At 47.3% G+C, this 17751-nt stretch overlaps 1 protein-coding gene across 3 annotated transcripts in view; it reads right to left on the reverse strand.

Moving 5' to 3' along the window:
* The window catches only part of TRAPPC9 (trafficking protein particle complex subunit 9), a 509341-nt gene that overhangs the window by 177639 nt on the left and 313951 nt on the right, over positions 1 to 17751 (reverse strand). For all 3 annotated transcript variants that reach the window (XM_082858827.1, XM_082858825.1, XM_082858826.1), the window contains one exon: positions 5675 to 5785. In XM_082858827.1, the coding sequence (XP_082714953.1) occupies positions 5675 to 5785 (111 nt within the window). The remainder of the gene's footprint in view (positions 1 to 5674; positions 5786 to 17751) is intronic.

A 17751-nucleotide genomic window follows, 5' to 3' on the forward strand; every position in this document is an offset into this window, starting at 1 on the left:
AAAGGCAATCAGCACAGACCAAGCGTCACAAATTGTGTACGGCAAAAGTGAAGTTAACTAATGGTGCTTAATTACAGAACTGATGCATCAACCAGGCCACAGAAAGAGAGATGAGTCACCGATTTCCAAAGGACCTTTCACAGAAAAGAGGAGGAAGGTGAAAAGGTACTTGCTACATCCATTTGCTGAAACGTTGTATCTTAAATTATAAGATGACATAGATATCCCTAGGAAATACGGGTATAAGAGTGGTATTTCCAGTTTAAAAACTCGAATATGCAGCCTGTGAAGAGGCCCTTCACGCCACCCCATGCACACGCCCCTTTCCAGGGTGTGCTGCCCCTTCACCTGGGCTGCTCTCTCTGGCACTCCAGCTCTACCTCACTCCTACTCAGTGTCCTGTTCTGTATTAGCACCGCTTCCTCCAGGAAGCCTTCCCAGCCCCAAGCTGGGTTTCTTCCTCTCAGCTTTGGATTCTCCTCAGCCTGTGCGACAATCCCTGCCTTTTTTCCACACCAAACATAAGTGCAGTGAGGACACAGTGAGGACCTTACTCACTATGCTATCTCCTGGCAGGGCGTGGTACTCGCTCGCCACGCGGGAGGTGCTTGTTGAAGGAATGAATGAAAGCCTTCCGAGCCGGACACCCAGCCTGCTCCCCCGCCTCCCCGACTCCTGCCGGCCTGTACGCTTGACAATGGACTTCGGCGCTAGTCACAGCTTACCTAAGGCTGCACAGAGCGGAAAGAGGAGAAAACAGAACCTGCTTCCCCCTGCCCCCTCCAGCCCGTCTGTTTTTTTAACATCTTTATTGGAGTATAACTGCTTTGCAATGATGTGTTGGTTTCTGCTTTATAACAAAGTGAATCAGTTATACGTATACATACATCCTCATATCCCCTCCCTCTTGCGTCTCCCTCCCACCCTCCCTATCCCACCCCCCTAGGTGGTCACAAAGCACCGAGCTGAGCTCCCTGCGCTATGCGGCTGCTTGCCACTAGCTATCTATTTTACATTTGGTAGTGTATGTATGTCCATGCCACTCTCTCACTTTGTCCCAGCTTACCCTTCCCCCTCCCCGTATCCTCAAGTCCATTCTCTAGTAGGTCTGTGTTTTTGTTCCCATCTTGCCCCTAGGTTCTTCGTGACCATCTTTTTGTTTGTTTTTTAGATTCCATACATAGGCGTTAGCATCTCCAGCCCATCTTAAATCACCATTCCAAGCTCAGCCGTGGCGTCATTCAGACCTGGGTCCCACCAAGTGCCTTTGACCTCTGTACTCAGTCTGCTTGTCTATAACATGCGGACAGAATCTCCTGTGTGAGGGTACTAGGAGGACTGAGTGCCTGACCTGCAAACACACGGGGCTCAGAAACTGTGACTCCAAGGACACGTTTCTCTTGTACTTGGCACGCCTTTCTACCCGGAGGGAGGGAGAGACAGATGCAGGCTCCCGACAGTCTAATTGGAGTTGGTCCCTGTCCTGGACTGCAGGTCACCCTTAAAAGGATGTCAAATGCCTTGTGACCCAGGATGCCAGGGCTCTGAGAAGAGCAGCATCACAGCTACGTGGATTCCAGGAATACGGCTTTTCACTGAGGGTGAGGCTGTGTCACCCCGGCAGAACCCGTGGTTCATTTGCCCACTCCCCAGGGAGCAGTGGGAAGGTGGCCTGCCACGCACTGGGAGATAAAGCCAGAGTCTGAGGACCACCGCTGCCCTCACCACCGGGGAGAGCTGGCCCGCCCTGCTCTCCTCAGAGTGGCCGAGCCTGGCCGAGGGCAGCCCTCATGAGCGCCTAGGGAAGCCCGAGGTGTGTGTGTGGGGTGCCGGGTGACAGCCTTCGGGGGTTGAGCTCAGGACTCTGGGAGGGCACTGGGTTCCAAGGAGACAGAACCTGGAGGTACGGGGACAGCAGCCCAGGACTCAAGGGGCTTCCACCTTGAGTCCACCTTGAGCTCAAGGTCCACCCACCACAGCTTCCTCCCCCAGACCTGCTCCGTTAGACCAAAGACCTGGGCCCTCTCCACGGAGGCAGAGCGTGTGTCCAAACCAGGCAAAGCTGGAGAGGTCTGGAAAGGGAAGTGCAGTGACTCCCTGCATCCCCGCGAACGCTGGGATGCCCGGTGGTCACCCCTGGGTTAGCGGGGGCAGTGGGAGCAGAGCCAAAGTTGACTCCCCAGACAGAACGGAGCATCACAACCTCCGGTTTACCCCCCACCCAAAACAGCAGGATGTCCCATCAGGCAGGAGTGGCAGGGCCGCCCCGGCCGGGGAGTGTCGTCAACTCCCGGCCATGAGGGGTCCTTGCTTACTCATCCTGTGGCTCCTGGAACCTGACGCAGGCACCGCAGAGCAAGTTCTCGAAGCATCAATATTTATCGAATGAATATTTTATGAATGAATAAAGAATGCGTGAGTTAGATGCATCAAGAAACGAGAATTTAAGCAAAAAGCTTAACAAGGAAGAAGCCGGAAGCACAAGACTGAACTGTGCTTATTTGCGAACGGGGTTGTTAACATCGCTGACTTCTGTGGCTGACAGTGAGTCAAGCTTAGAACAAGCTCAGCAGTTTGTAATTTTTTTAAAGCAGGATTTATGTTGGTGTCATGAGACGGCCAGAAGGATGTCCTCTGGGATCCCAGGCTACATCAGAACACCTAGACTAGGCAGACAAGGCAGGGGGCAGACGGTCTCCTTCACAACTTGGGGACCAGCACGGGGCCCAGGCCGCTGCCGGTGGCCTAGAGCACCAGGGACGCAGCAGCAGCCCAGGAAAGAGCCTGTCCTCACGCCCCGGAGCCAGAACACTCAGCACGGCCGCCACGGCCTCCGTGCACGAGCACGTGAGCCCTGCACACGCCCACACAGCAAGAACCCCCTAGAACGAGGAGCTCTAGAGGGGGAGTGTTTCCTTCCTCTCAAGGGTTAGGCCATCAACGCCCTCCCAGTATCAGCCCCAGACAGCAAATACGACTGTGCATTTATATGTCATCATCATCAGTAATGACATTAAACAGCCACACCCTGGAAGCAATCTCGCAGTGGATCAGCGTGGAGAGGGATAAACGGTGCATTCACGAACGAATCACGAAGAACAGTCAGAAGGCAAGAGCCTGATTCACAGTCGACTCCAGAGCACAGCGCTGATTTAAAGTTATAAAGACACGCAGAAAACGACGTACGATGTGGAACCACTAATGTCATTAAAAAAAAACTGAATACAGTGCTTGTTGTGGCTATAAATAAATACAATAAAGCAGTAAAGCGTGGAGTGGATGATGCCACGGCCTCCGAGACACACAGACTCTGGGAGGAGGAAGAGAAAGGAAGGTGGGGGCGGGGGCCGGGGGCGGGGCTGTCAGGCTTCGCTGCTTTATTTATTTATTTATTTATTTTTGGCTGTGTTGGGTCTTCGTATCTGTGCGAGGGCTTTCTCTAGTTGTGGCAAGCGGGGGCCACTCTTCATCGCGGTGCACAGGCCTCTCACTATCGCGGCCTCTCTTGTCGCGGAGCACAGGCTCCAGACGTGCAGGCTCAGTGGCCATGGCTCACGGGCCCAGCCGCTCCGCGGCATGTGGGATCTTCCCGGACCAGGGCACGAACCTGCGTCCCCTGCATCGGCAGGCGGACTCCCAACCACTGCGCCACCAGGGAAGCCCTTCGCTGCTTTTTCAGTTGCTTATTTTTTTCCAACATTTTCTTATGAGTTGAAAGAATTCCTCGGAGAATACTCTATATACCCACTGGTATATTCTATAATTAACATTTTATTCTATTTGCTTTATCAACTCAGTCTGTCCGTGTTCCCATCCCTCCACCCATCCAGGAATCTAGTTTTTTAGGCATTTCAAAGACTAGTGCAGATATCATACACCACCCCCAAGTCCTTCAACAGGCAGAGTTTAACATCTGCTTACAGTTTTTCTTTTGATATAAAATCGACTCTCAGAGAAATGCACAAATCTTAAGTACACGTTGGCTAAATTTTAACAATGGCAAGCACCTGTGGAACCCACACCCAAATGTCAAGCTATACAACATGGCCATCACCTAGAAAATCCCCTTGTGCCCCTTCCTGGTCAAAGCCCATCCCAACCTCTCCAGAAGCAACCGATTCTCTGTTTCCACCGTCACAGAAGAGTTTTGCTGGTTCTGGGATCTCAAATGAACGGAGCCACACGGTACATTCTATTTTGGGTCAGGCTCCCCGCACTCTGCATAAGGTTCCTGAGATTCTCCCATGGTGATGTATTAGGAGTTTATCAGTTTTTGTTGTTGAGTAATATCCCATTAGGAAAACGCCACCATTTGTTAATTCATTCTCCTGTAACAGACACCTGAGCTCTACTTTTTGGCTTGGAACATTCTTTATAGGTCTTTTTGTGAACATATGTTTTTAAATTTTTCTTGAATAAATAACTAGAGTTGGAACTGCTGGGCAGAGTACGTGTATGTTTAGTTTTGTAAGAAACGGCAGCAGCCTCTTCAAAAGTGGTTGCACTGTTTCACGTTCCCACCCAGGCATGAACCTTCCAGCTGCTTCATGTTCCTTGTGGACACCTGGCGTTGTCAGTCTGTCATTTTAAGCACTCTCACGAGTGTGCAGTGCTCTCTCATTGCGATTTAACTTTGCATTCCCTCCTCCCCACTGACCAATGGTGTTAACGTCCACTATTTTTTTTTAACATTTTATTTCCTTGAGGGAGAGAGAGAGAGAGAGAGAGAGAAGACAGAAAGATAGAAGGAGACAGAGACAGAGAGGGAGACAGAGAGGGAGAGATCTCGAGCAAATATAGCAAAACGCTGAAACCTGAGATATGGTATGCTAGTATCTAAATTATTTTCTATATGTTTCAAGTATTTTGCAATTACAAATAAAAATGATATTTCACCTATATCTTACTCCAGCTATACCCCCACCTATAAGGGTGTGGCCCTAACATCCAAGCTGCACTTGGGGGCACAGCTCCTGGTCTGGAGAGAGGCCCAGAGGAGTGCGAGTGGGCCAGGCCCTGGGGAAGCGATCCCCACCACAGCAAAGAGCTTCTTTCCAGAGTCACCGAGCTCGACCTGCCTCCGGACCTGCCCCTGTGGCCCCGGCTCTGCTCCTGGTCAGCTCTTACTTCCACCCTGGCTCGCTGCTCGCCTCTGCCGGACCAGGGCGCGTCCTGCGGCTGAGCCTGGCCAGGGCCCACGGGGGCCACCTCTCTCTGCCCTCCAAAGGCTGAGCTCGGGTGACACAGCACCTCTTCCAGGCACCTCTGCCTGGCCTGTCTCCTGTGACATTAATTTCTCCAAGGAACTTCCCATTGACATTGATATGCGTCCCTCAGATCAACACCCAGTGACCCCAGCTTTCTTAAGAATTTAGAAGTGAAAGGTCTTGCCCAGATGTCTGGGCATCCTCAGACATGGTGCCTGAAAGCATCTGTAGCTGAGGTGCTGCTTCCTTGGACGGACACCATTCATTTCTACCTTGACTTTACACTTGGCTCCGATTTGCAACCACGACCGATCCTGTCACTGAACTTGAATAAGGGCTGTGATGCCTCTGAAAGGGGGACCAGACTGCCCACCCTCTAAGGTCTCGAGGCTGGACTGTCTCAGCACCTCCCAAGCAGGGTGATGAGAGCAGGGCCAGGGAGCACGTGGGGCCGTGACGACACTCACCGTTGGCACTCGCCGGCGTGCAGGACGAGCTCTTCATTGCTCCGCGCGCTGACTGTCAGCTCGTGCTCCGTGGAGTTGAAGACGTCCAGGAGCAGGTGGCACTGCCGGGCACTGCGGTGCAAAGACAAAGCCAAGTTCAGCATCTTCTGGCAGCCAAAGAGGAGGGTGACTCCGCTTCCCCCAACCCCCGAAGATTTTACACCACTGGAGGACACGAGAAGTACGATTTATCAAAATGTCATGTACCCCGGGACACAAAGGCTTACGAAGAAGACGCATTCTGAACTAATTGTGAATTCTACACAATGGGTTTGGACAGGAGGTCCTCCTTGGTCCTGGGACACATGCTTACAACCCAGCTCTGCCCTTTACACACTGAGTGACCTTGGGAAGGTAACTTGAGTTCTCCAAGCCTCGCACGTGTGACCGCTAGGACGCGTGACCCAGTGGGAAAGCACTCGGCATACAGTGTCATTCAATAAGTGACCACGTCATGGCCCTGGATTTCTACGGGTGCCAGGCCAGGTGCTGGGCAGGGGTCCACAGAGAGCCGTGCCCATGCTGTCTGTGCACATGTCCACCGAGAGTCCTCATGGGGGCCACCCCTCACTCCCCCAGAACTGTGGGTGACACCTGGGGTCACTCACCACCCACCTGAAACCTCCTTTCCCTGGCCTTCTCTACCGCAGACAGTAAAACTGCAGTAACCAAGTTCCCGCCGCTCCCTTCCCCAAGGGGAGCGCCATGGAACAAAGTTCCAGCCAATAACCGGCTTCTGGAGACTTTTCATCCCAAACAAGAAGACAAGTCCTTGAGAGGGGAAGGCGCCACCCTTCCACCTCCTGACTCCCTTTGCTTCCTCCCCGGGGAGGAGCAGGACGCCAAGAAGCTCAGGGACTCTAGGGGGCGATGGGGACGAACGCCACGGCTGTGGAGGGCAGAGTGGGGCCCTGGGAAATGATAGCACAGACCCATTAGCTACATGTGAAAAACAAAATTCCAGCCACGTACGCTTCGTTTGTGCTAGCTGCCATTTGTCAGGTCCCCATTACGGTCCAGTGCTTGCCTAAAACTAACACAGCATCTCAAACACCAAGTGTCGCAGCTGGCTCATGACAGCTGATGGATAAGCGTCCGCTCATCAAAACGGGACAACCGGACCTAAGACAGGAGCAGACAGCAACAGAGGCAGCAGCCATCCTCCTTCCTGGAGGAACAGGGTAAGGAGATTTCCAGAGAAGAAAAAAAAAAAAGCCTCAGAAAAGGATCTGTGCTCTGGTCTCTTTCAGCTGAGCATTTCTTCAAAACATGACCTTCCATAGGGCATCTGAATTCTCAGGTGTGTTTCCCAAAGTGTGACAAGGGAAGATTTCGCTGGTTGTTAAGCAAAGGGGAGACAGGACTCACACCCACACGTGCCGGCTGCCTGCATTGCTTATTTCATACAAAAGCCCTGCAAGGTTGTCCTCCCGAGACCCACTGATGGAGAGGAGAGGAGAGGAGAGGGAGGCTCAGGAGATGACGAAAAGTGCTGGTGATGACCGAGAGTCAAGACATAGAGCTAGAAGTCCTGTAGCGCTCACAGCGGATGAAGACGCATATTCCAACGCAAACTGCGTCCCCTGTTCTTTCCAGAGAAGGGAACCGAGGTGGAGAGGGCGCAGTGACGTGTCCAGGGGTTCACACACGCACACACGCGCGCTCACATACACAAAGACCGACAGCATCCTAAGGCCACTGGGCATCTGTGAGATACCAGATTTTCAAAACACATACGTGCACTTACTCTCAAGCAGCAGCCTGATCGTCCCGCTACGCACTACGAGACGTCGCGCGCCACGTCTTGAGCTGATTCTGGGTTCTGTGGGTCGGGGTGTCCTCCCCAGAGGTTCAGCACTTGGAAAAACATTCATTAGCTCTGACAGCTGCCTCCGAGAGGCCTCTTCACTCAGCTCACAGGAAAATGAGCTTTCGAGAATGAAGATCTATTCTGCCTTTGTCATAACTTGATGAAATCTTTAATCACAGCAAAACCTCTCATCAGAAAAGGAAATTCATAAAACATTTATCAGAGGCAGAAAATTGAAGTGATATTTAAAAGCAGGAGAGAAAAGATTCAAATACATGCTGTTTTCACCCACGGAATATAGTTGTTAGAAAACTGCGCAGGAATGAACAACGTCGGAATGTAATACTGTTTTGTCCTCTGTTTTTGCTGACTCACCGTCTGAGTATGGGGGTGCTTGATCCAGTGTTTCTGTTCCTCCTAATTGCTGGCAGGATGAGATGCTGGTGGATCTTTGCTTTCTATCTGTTATTCATAAATTAATTCCCTTTCCCAAACTGCAGTAGCACTGTGTGCCCACCATCGTATCATTTACTCTGTTATCTTTCCATACCTCTTTGGATGATTCTCTTAAGTTTTAATCTGTGTTTGAGCATATAATTTACTTTTAATTCTTATTTGCTTTTTGGTTTTATTTTTGGTTTTTTTGGTTTTTCTGGATCCATCTTTCTGAAGTACAGGGAAGCCCAGGAAAGCTTCCTAGAAGAACCGAGATCAGAGTAAGGCTTCAGATCCATCTGCCTGGTCGGGGGGGCGAAGTGCCCAGCAGCAGGAAAGAATCTGGAGTAAAGTTGGAGGGAGGAGATGAGGCCGCCAGGTGGAAAGGAGAGGCACAGCCCAGGCACAGCGAAGAGTGCGTGTGAAGCCACGTCTATATAGTTAGTACGCACTATTTCCTATCTAGAATTAGGACAATTAATTTTATTTATTAATTCATGTAACAAATATAAATATCTACTGAGTACCTGTTGTGTGGCAGGTACTATTCTAAGCACTTGGGATATGGAAGTGAACAGGAGAAGCAGGATCTCTGCTTTCACGGAACTCACACTCTCGTGAGGGGACAGGGCTAGGAAAGATAAGAGGAATTAAAAGTGAAAAACATTTAGTCATATTTGGTAAAATGAGGAAAAATAGGTTCAAAAAGGTTGCTAAATACAGGGTTAAGACACACATCCACACACAAAATCAGTAACAACAGCATTCCTATATATCAACTAAAAACAAGTACAAAATATAATTTTTAAGAAAATATATTTACAATAGTAATGTACCTAGAAAAAATCTAACCAAATATATGCAGGATGTTTATGAAAAAAATTCTAAAGTTCTATGAAATGATATTAAAGGGGATGAATAAATGCAGAGATGTATTACGTTCAAGGATAGAAAAACTCAGTATTTTTAAATAACTCACTTCTTTCCAAATGTATATAAATTTAATGCAACTCAATAAAAAATCCCAACATTGTTCTGGTGTTGGTCAAACTTGATACACTGATTCTAAAATTTATATCTAAGATCAAAGGGCCAAGAACATGCAAAACAACAACGAGGAAAATTTTTGGAAGAGACTTGGCCAGCTAGATATCAAGAGTTGTCATAAAACTGTAAAAATGAAGGCAGTGGGGCAATGATAAACACATCAATGAAGGAAAAAACAGCCCAGAAGCAGATCCATGAATATAATAAGGTAATGGATATATGACCAAAGTAGCAGTGTTGATTGTTAAGAAGGAGATTCAATAAACAGTGCTGGACAAATGGTTATGCAGATAGAAAGAAAATGATATCCCTACATCACACCATAAACAAAAATAAGTTCCAAACAGACTGAATAGATAAATGTAAAAAGCAATATTTAAAATCCTGTAGAAGAAAATACAGGTGAACAACTTCTGACCTGAAAGAGAGAAAGATTTCTCAAATGAGTTACAAGACATACAAAATATAAAGAGATCTTCAACCAGGGCACCAGAATGCACAATGAGAAAAGGACAGCCTCCTCAATAAATGATGTTGGATAAAATGGACAGTCACATGGAGAGGAATGAAACTGGACCCTTACCGCACACCATATACAAAAATCAACTCAAAATGGATTAAAGACTTAAATGTAGGATCTGAAACTGTAAAACTACTAGAAGAAAACAGGGGAAAACCTTCTTGGCATAGGTCTGGGCAATGACTTTTTGGAAATAACCCCAAAAGCACTGGCAACAAAAGCAAAAACAGATTAAGGGGGGTTGTAGCAAACTAAAAGCTTCTGCACAGCAAAGGAAACAATCAACAGAGTGAAAAGGCAACTTACAAAATGCGAAAAAATATTTGGATACAGTAGGTCTCAAAAGGGGTTAATACCCAAAATACATAAGAAACACAAACAACTCAATAGCAATAGCAATCATCATCATCATCCAATTAAAAAGTTGGCAAGGGCTTCCCTGGTGGCACAGTGGTTGAGAGTCCGCCTGCCGATGCAGGGGACATGGGTTCGTGCCCTGGTCCGGGAGGATCCCGCATGCCACGGAGCGGCTGGGCCCGTGAGCCATGGCCACTGAGCCTGCACGTCCAGAGCCTGTGCTCCGCAACGGGAGAGGCCACAGCGGTGAGAGGTCTGCGTACCACAAAAAAAAAAAAAAAAAAAAAAAGTTGGCAAAAGACCTGAATAGACATTTCTCAAGAGAAGACGTGCAGATGGCCAACAGCTATATGAAAAGGTGCTTAACATCACTAATCATCGTGGAAATACAAACCAAAACCACAATAAGATATCACCTCACACCTGTTAGAATGGCTATTAAAGAGACCAATAAGTGTTGGTGAGGATGTGGAGAAAAGGGAACTCTCGTGCACCTGTGGGAATGTAAATCGGTGCAGCCATTACAGAACAGAGTATAACTTCCTCAGAAAATTAGTAATAGAACTACCATATGATCCGGCAATCTCACTTCTGGGTATATATCCAAAGGAAATGAAATAAGTATCTCAAAGAGGTAAGTGCACTCCCATATTCACTGCAGCATTATTCATAATAGCCAAAATATGGGAAAATCTAAGTGTCCATTGACAGATGAGTGAATAAAAAAACTCATCTCTCTCTCTCTCTCTCTCTCTCTCTCCTTCTCTCTCTCTCCCCCTTTCACACACACACAGACACACACACAGACACACACACACACACACACACACACACCATAATATTATTCAGCCATGAGAAAAAAGAAAATCCCACCATTTCTGACATGGATGAACCCAGAGAACATTATGCTAAGTGAAATGAGCCAGACACGGAAAGACAAATACTGCATGATCTCACTTACACGTACAATCTCAATTAGTTGAACTCATAACAGCAGAGCGCAGAATGGTGGTTAACCAGAGGTAGAGGGGCGGGGGAAAGGGGGAGAGGTTGGTCAAAGGATACAAAGTTTCAGTTACGCAGGATGAGTAAATCCTGGAGATTTAATATTCATCATGGTGACTGTAGTTAAGAATACTGCATTGTATACTTAAAATTTGCAAAGAGATTAGATCTTAAGTGTTCTCACTATGCACTCACAAGGTAACTAGGAGAGGTTACAGATACATTAACGAGCTTGAAATGTGAAATGAAATGTGACATGACTGTGTTAACCATTTCACAATGTATATATCACACTGTACACCTTAAATATATACAATTTTACCTCAATCAAGCTGGAAAAATATATAACGGAAAAGACTGAAATGTTTGGCTGCACTGAAATGAAGCACTTTTGTACAAGGAAAAACATTAAAGTCAAAGCAAAGAAAAGCTAGTTGTGAAAAGGTGTTTGCAACACATAAACCTGACAAAGGATTAGACTTCTGAATTAATAAAGAACTCCTGTAGGTCAATAAGAAAGAAATGATCCAATGGAAAATTGAGCAAAGAACAAGAGTGGACAATTTAAAGCAGACGAAATCCAATGGCCAATATATAGGAACAGAGTCTCAATACAACTAGTAGTCAGAGAAATGGAGAGAAAACCCTCAGGTATGACTTCCCACCCAACCTATTGGAAATGTTTAAAATGTGCTCTAAGACCAAGTGTTGGCCAAGATGTAGATGAGCAAGAATCATGGGAATCCTCATTCAGTGCTGCTAAGGGTGTAAACTGGTACAACTCCTTCACAGGGCAGGTTGGCACAACATGGCCAAGTGGTAGAGGAGAACCCTTTGATCTAATGACTCAGCTTGTAGGCATGTATCTTGGACCAACTCTCAGAGTTCAGCACAAGGATGCTTCCTAAAATGTGCATTGCAGCCTCATTTATAAAATCAAAGAACTGCTTTTAACGAAGCGCAGCCAACTGGAGAGCAGATAAATAAATCTGTAACTGTGATACACTGGAAACCTATATATAAGCGAAGATGAATTAAGAACTACAAACCTCACCACAGGTTAAGTCTCATGTTAATAAGGTTGAGAGAATAGCAAGTTGCAGGAGATAGTTACATATTTATATCAGGTTTAAAATATTTAAAAATACTCTATATTGCTTATAATAATCAACTGTAGGGTAGTAGTCACTCCTGGTGAGAGAGGAAGAGAATAGGGTCACAGGGGAGCACACAGAGTTTTAAGAGTTTCATTTTTCTTTCCTTAAGTTAGAAAAATAGATGCAAAAACAGCAAAATGTAAAAATTTGACAAATCTGTGTGGTTGGATAGATTAGCATCCCCTTGACTTTTCTTTATATGCTGCTTATAAGATGTAAGACATGTTTTATAAGAGGTATTTTTAAAGTCACTTAGAATGTTGTCTTAGCTGGGGTTCCCCCGGGAAAGCAGAGCCTGAGAAGAGGGCTGGAGTGGAGCAGGTGTTTGGGAAGGGGATGCTGAGGGGAGCAGGGCGGGGGCACGGGGTGCGGCGAGAACGCAGTACCACGGTGCCTTACTGAGCTGGCTACCATGTGGACCGCTGGCGCTCACCCTGCTGGTCCCTCTGAAGAGTCACGGACTGTGCCTTGAAGTGTGCACCTCAGGCAGAGGAGAGGGGATTACTTCTCCACCAGCCCCCGCCCTCCCTGGTCAAGCTCCCCCCAAAAGGGGGCAAGTCCCCAACTCCCCACACTGTGCGGCATGTGCACCTGTGCTGCGGCCCTGGAGAAGGCTTTCAGACATTCCAGAACTCGAGAGTTACGCAGCACAGCTGAGGTGAGGTGCTGTCAAGTTACCCCTGCATAAATCCGGGCTGCCACAGAGACGGCTGGTGTAAATCGTGGGCTAGGACTTGAGGCAGAGAACAAGACGCGTGGCTCACAAATTTTTTTTTTTAATTAAGTGCATCTCCTGAAATCATAAACAGAGATTAAAAACTGACTTCAGATGTGGCGGCAAAGGAGGGCCTCTCTGATGAAATAGCATTTCATTTCAGACCCACACAGCAAGAAGGCAATCATGTGAAGGTCTTGGAGGACTGCTTTCCAGAGAGAGCAGTTAAGGCCAAATCTTAAGGCACGGTGTCATCAAGGGACAGAACGAGCCAGGAGGAGGGTGGCATGAAATTAATGACAGAGGAAAGGTCGTGACAGAAAGTTTGGATTTTATTCTAAGTATGATGGGATGCTATCTTTAGAGCCTTAAGCATATGAGCGACATGAATTGGTTCATGTTTTACAAAAAATGACGAGTTCCTATCCTGGAAAAGATGCCGTAAGTACTGAACCCAACTATAAATCATGCACATAGTACATGGAGCAGCTACTGGAAGATTTGAAAAGTAAACTGCAGAAGGTGGATTTGGGGAGGGGACCCGAAGCCGAAGTTTCTCTGAACTTCAGAGCGAGTTTCCATTTCCCTCAGTCCCACCTGTCCTGAACGGCGGCTCAGAGGCACCCATCAGGTACAGACAGGCAGAGCTCCGCGAGCTGCCTCTGTCCCAGGTCCAAGGCGTGGGAGAGGGCACCATGAAGGTGTGTTGGGGGGTCCTGTGGGCTTTTTCTTTTTTTCTTTTTTCTCCTCCGTTTCTCCCAGCCCAGCCCCTGGGCAGCACTGCTACGTGACAGTGCCACGATGGGTCATGGCTGCACAGCACATACAACTCCGAGGCCAGGAAACCATCTCTCTGACCCAAGGGACTGAGGCCCCATAAGCACAGGGCCAGTCCCCATCACTTTATTTCCCTCTCTGTCCTCTGACCAATTCGTCCCACACAGAGACACACAGGGGAAGAACTCAAACCTTGGCTTTGTTGTGGGCAGACAGCGAAGGGAGGCGACTATGGAAAGGAGAGAGATGAAGAGCGCCATTTGCTAAAGTGGTACCTGACCTGGGCTCACTGTATGGATCCTGAGCAGTAAACCACGGGCTTCGGTAACTGAGCTCCAAAGAAGAACACTGGGCGGCACAGAGGACTGATCCAAGGAGAACCACAGACTCTAAAACCAGAACTGCAGCACAGCCCACAGAAGGCACTACGGGACCATGGTGCGGACCACCCACCAGAACAGAAATATCAGCATTCTCCGCAGGATCCAAACAAGACCCCAGCACCTCACGGCATTGTAGTTGAAATGTCCAGAATGTAGTGTGTAACCACTCAGCATAGGAAGAACCCGGGAAAAAGCCAACTTGCAAAGGAAAGTAAAATCAACAGACAACAACCTCAAGATGAAAGTCTTAACAGAAAAAGACTTTAAATACGTTCCGCAAAGTAAGGGCAAACACGCCTGAAACAGATGAAAAGATAAAATCTCAGCAAAGACACAGAAGACATAAAGAGGAAGCAAAGAGACACTTTAGAAAAGAAAAAACTGAAGAATCCACCAGGTAGTGAATTATCTGAGTAACTGAGGGAACGAGTAGACATAAAATGAGGAAGGATAGAAAACAAACAATACCACTGACCAACTGGACCCAACTGATGCTTAGTGAACATTCCCCCTCCCCCACAGGTAGGATATCCATACTTCTCAAGTTATATGCAACATCTACCAAAATAAACCATTTCTAGGCCATGATAAAAACCTCTAGCAACTTTAAAAGAGCAAAAATCACACAAGTATTTTTTTGATCCACACAGGAATTAAACTAATATATTTGAAGACAGATTAATGATTTATCCAATGGAAACAGACGAGAGAAAAAAACGGGATAAAAACAATCTTCTGAGACAAGAAAGGCTCTGAAAGTCATGTCATAGGAGCTTGAGACACAAAATAAAACGCACACACAGCTGTTGAAGAAATAATGGCTGAAAATTCCCCAAATTTGGCAAATAACGTAAACTTACAGATTCAGGAAGCTCAGCAAACCCCAAGCAGTATAAATTTTTAAAAATCTAGGCCCAGAAACATCCTAAGCAAACTAAACTTCCAGAAGCAAGAGGAAAGAAGCCACCTGAAAGCAGCCTGAGCGAATAAGGCTCTGGTACAAGGGAAACGATTCCAAGCCTGCAGATTGCTTATCAGAACGCCAGTTTTGTTGCTTAACGGGTATATAACATCTTAATGGGTATATACTATCTCTTACTTATAATAAGTAAGTCATTTCATTTCTCTGAGTCTCAGTTTCCCCAGCGAGGACAAGAATGCCTGTGTCATGGAATTATTAGGAGGCTCCAATGGGAAAAAAAAGTGCAAGTGCTTTGTAAAACTACAAGCGGAATATTACATAAATCTGAGGGGTGGTGATTATTATTAGCTTGGTTGCGGTCAGTGGAGCAGCGAAAGGGAACGCACACAGCCCGCCAACAAAGCAATCCCAGCTAATTACTCAACACCGACTCAGCGAGAAGTGACTATGAGGAGTTCCCACGCCAAGGTCTGAGGCTGTCTAAAAACCATGGCATCCTGCCCAGAAAGTTAAGTGGGGCTCTTTCTCCCCGAGTCTGGCCGAATTCTCCCAGCCCCTGCAGGGTCCAAACATCACCGTTGCATCAATCCTAGGGGCGCGGTAAAGTGAGTGAAGACACAGCCAGACCGGTAGTGATGGCCACATACACCTTTGGCCAAACCCATGTGGTCTTTTAAAGTTCCATAAGCCTGCCTGTTATCAATCAGCCTTCTTTCCTGAAAAATTAGTAGTCAGTTTCAGGATGGAGGGCTTTCTTGTAAGTCTTAAGAAAGCCAGGGAACTTATTCAATCTAAAATGACAAAAAAATAATGGAACAAACAATCAGAATGTTCTTCGGGTGATATTATCTCATCTTCACCTCTGCCACACAGGTTACGGAGCTTCTAAATCTTACTGAAGACTCTGACAGTAGATTTACTGTCCATTAGAACTGGGTTTCCCAAAGTGTGATGTGAGGACCACCTGAAACAGATCCCCTGGCTCTGCAGGGGACAACAGATCAGCGCCTCGGAGGTGTCACACCCAGGGCTCTGGTGTCCTCCGGGCCAGGGGTTGGAAGAAGCTGAGTCTTACTGGTGAGAAGGACAAGTGGGTGGCGGTGGCACAGAGACACAGGAGACAAGCAGGGGAGGCTTCTGGAAGGAAGCGGCTCCTGCATTCGCTGAGGGACCAAAGGCTTGAGAGCAGGCCTGCAGGCGGACAGAGCAGAGCATGGAGCAGACAGGGCTGGAGCAGCACGGACTGTGCGGGGAGCTTGCAGGAGTCTCCTCGGAGTGAGGAGGCGCGTGGGGCGGGGACAAGAAAAGGCAAGGCAGACAGGCTGGGTCAGATTGTGCAAAGCCTTGTGTGCCGAGCTCTGGAACCGAAACATGACTTACAGACGACAGGGACTCGTGGAAGGACCCTAAAGGAGGGACAAACTCATGCTTGTGTTTCAGAACAAACACTTCAGCAGCTATTTGGGGAAAGAACTGGAAAGAGAAAACGAAAGCAAGAGACTTCGAAAGGCTATAGCAACTGTCCAAGAAAGGGAGGGAGAGGCTGGCCCAAGGGACAAAGGTGACACGCCTGAGTCAATGCAGAGTTACTGAGGTGGAAAGGACAGATCTGGTGACCGACTGAAATGTGGGTACAGTGCCCTGTGGACGGCTGACACACAACCTGGCCTCTGACGGGTCTTGGGGGGCTGCACATAATGAAGGCAGGAAGGGCCTCTGTTTCTGATTTTTTAATGAGTAAGTTTTAAAATAATGTTTTAAAATGTTCCCTTTAGATGAAACAAGTTGGAATGGCTAGAATCCTAAAGACATACAGGATAGCAAGCATCGGCAAGGATGTGCAGAATTGGAACCTTCAAGCGCTGCTTGAAGGTTTGGGTGGGAACGGAAGATGGTGCAGCCGAGCTGGAAGATGGTCAGGCAGCTCCTTTAAATGGTTACACGGTTATCACGTGATCTGATAATTCCACTCCTAGGTATATGCCCAAGAGAAATGAAAGCTGGCCCACACAAAAACTCGTATGTCAATGTTCGTAACAGCATTATTCCCAACAGCCAAAAAGCAGAATCAACCCATCAACTAATGAATGGATAAACAAAATGTAGCATACCCACACAGTGAAATATTATTCCGCATAAAAAGAAATGCCATACTGATACTTCCTGGTGGGTGAACACGGACAACATTATGCTAAGTGAAAGAAGCCAGTCGCATTTTGTATGATTCCACTTACGGGAAATATCTAGAACAGGCAAATCTAGAGACAGAAAGTAGATTTGTGGCCGTGTCGGGGAGGCGGAGGGGGGACTGCTAATGGGTACACAGGGCTTCAACCGGGAGAATGAAAAGTTCTAAAATTAGATGGTGGCGACGGTTGAACAACTCTGTGACTATACTAAAAACACTAAACTATACAGCTTAAGTGGGTGAATTGTGTGGTATGCAAACAATGTTTCCACACAGCTGGCGTGTACATGCAGCGAGAGTGCCCGGGGTGGTGGAGGTGAGGTCAACACGCTCCCAGCTCAGCCACAGCACCGCGTCACCTCACCAGGGCGCAGCGCTCAGCGCCACCGTGGTCTTGACGAACACATCATTTACTCTCTGTTATACTGTCTACTTTGCACTCATAATGGACCACAGGTACGAGAAAAGAACCACGAAGACCACATGTTAAAAGGGGCACAAAAATGAACACCAAGACACCTGTGCCTCAAAATCCAAGGTTAAAAAGGTAACATAAAATGACAACTATGTCATATTTGGCTTTTCATTTTCTGGGAATGAAGACAAGCCCAATTCAAAACGGACGGAAAAGTACTTAAAAATAACTTGAAATCATGGTTCAATGTAGCATCATTTGCAATTAACTCTGTAATGATTACAACTTTGAAAATGCCAAATGCAAA

Source organism: Leucopleurus acutus (genome assembly GCF_964270905.1).
Source record: "Leucopleurus acutus genome assembly, chromosome: 17".
In the NCBI taxonomy this organism is placed as follows: Eukaryota; Metazoa; Chordata; class Mammalia; order Artiodactyla; family Delphinidae; genus Leucopleurus; species Leucopleurus acutus.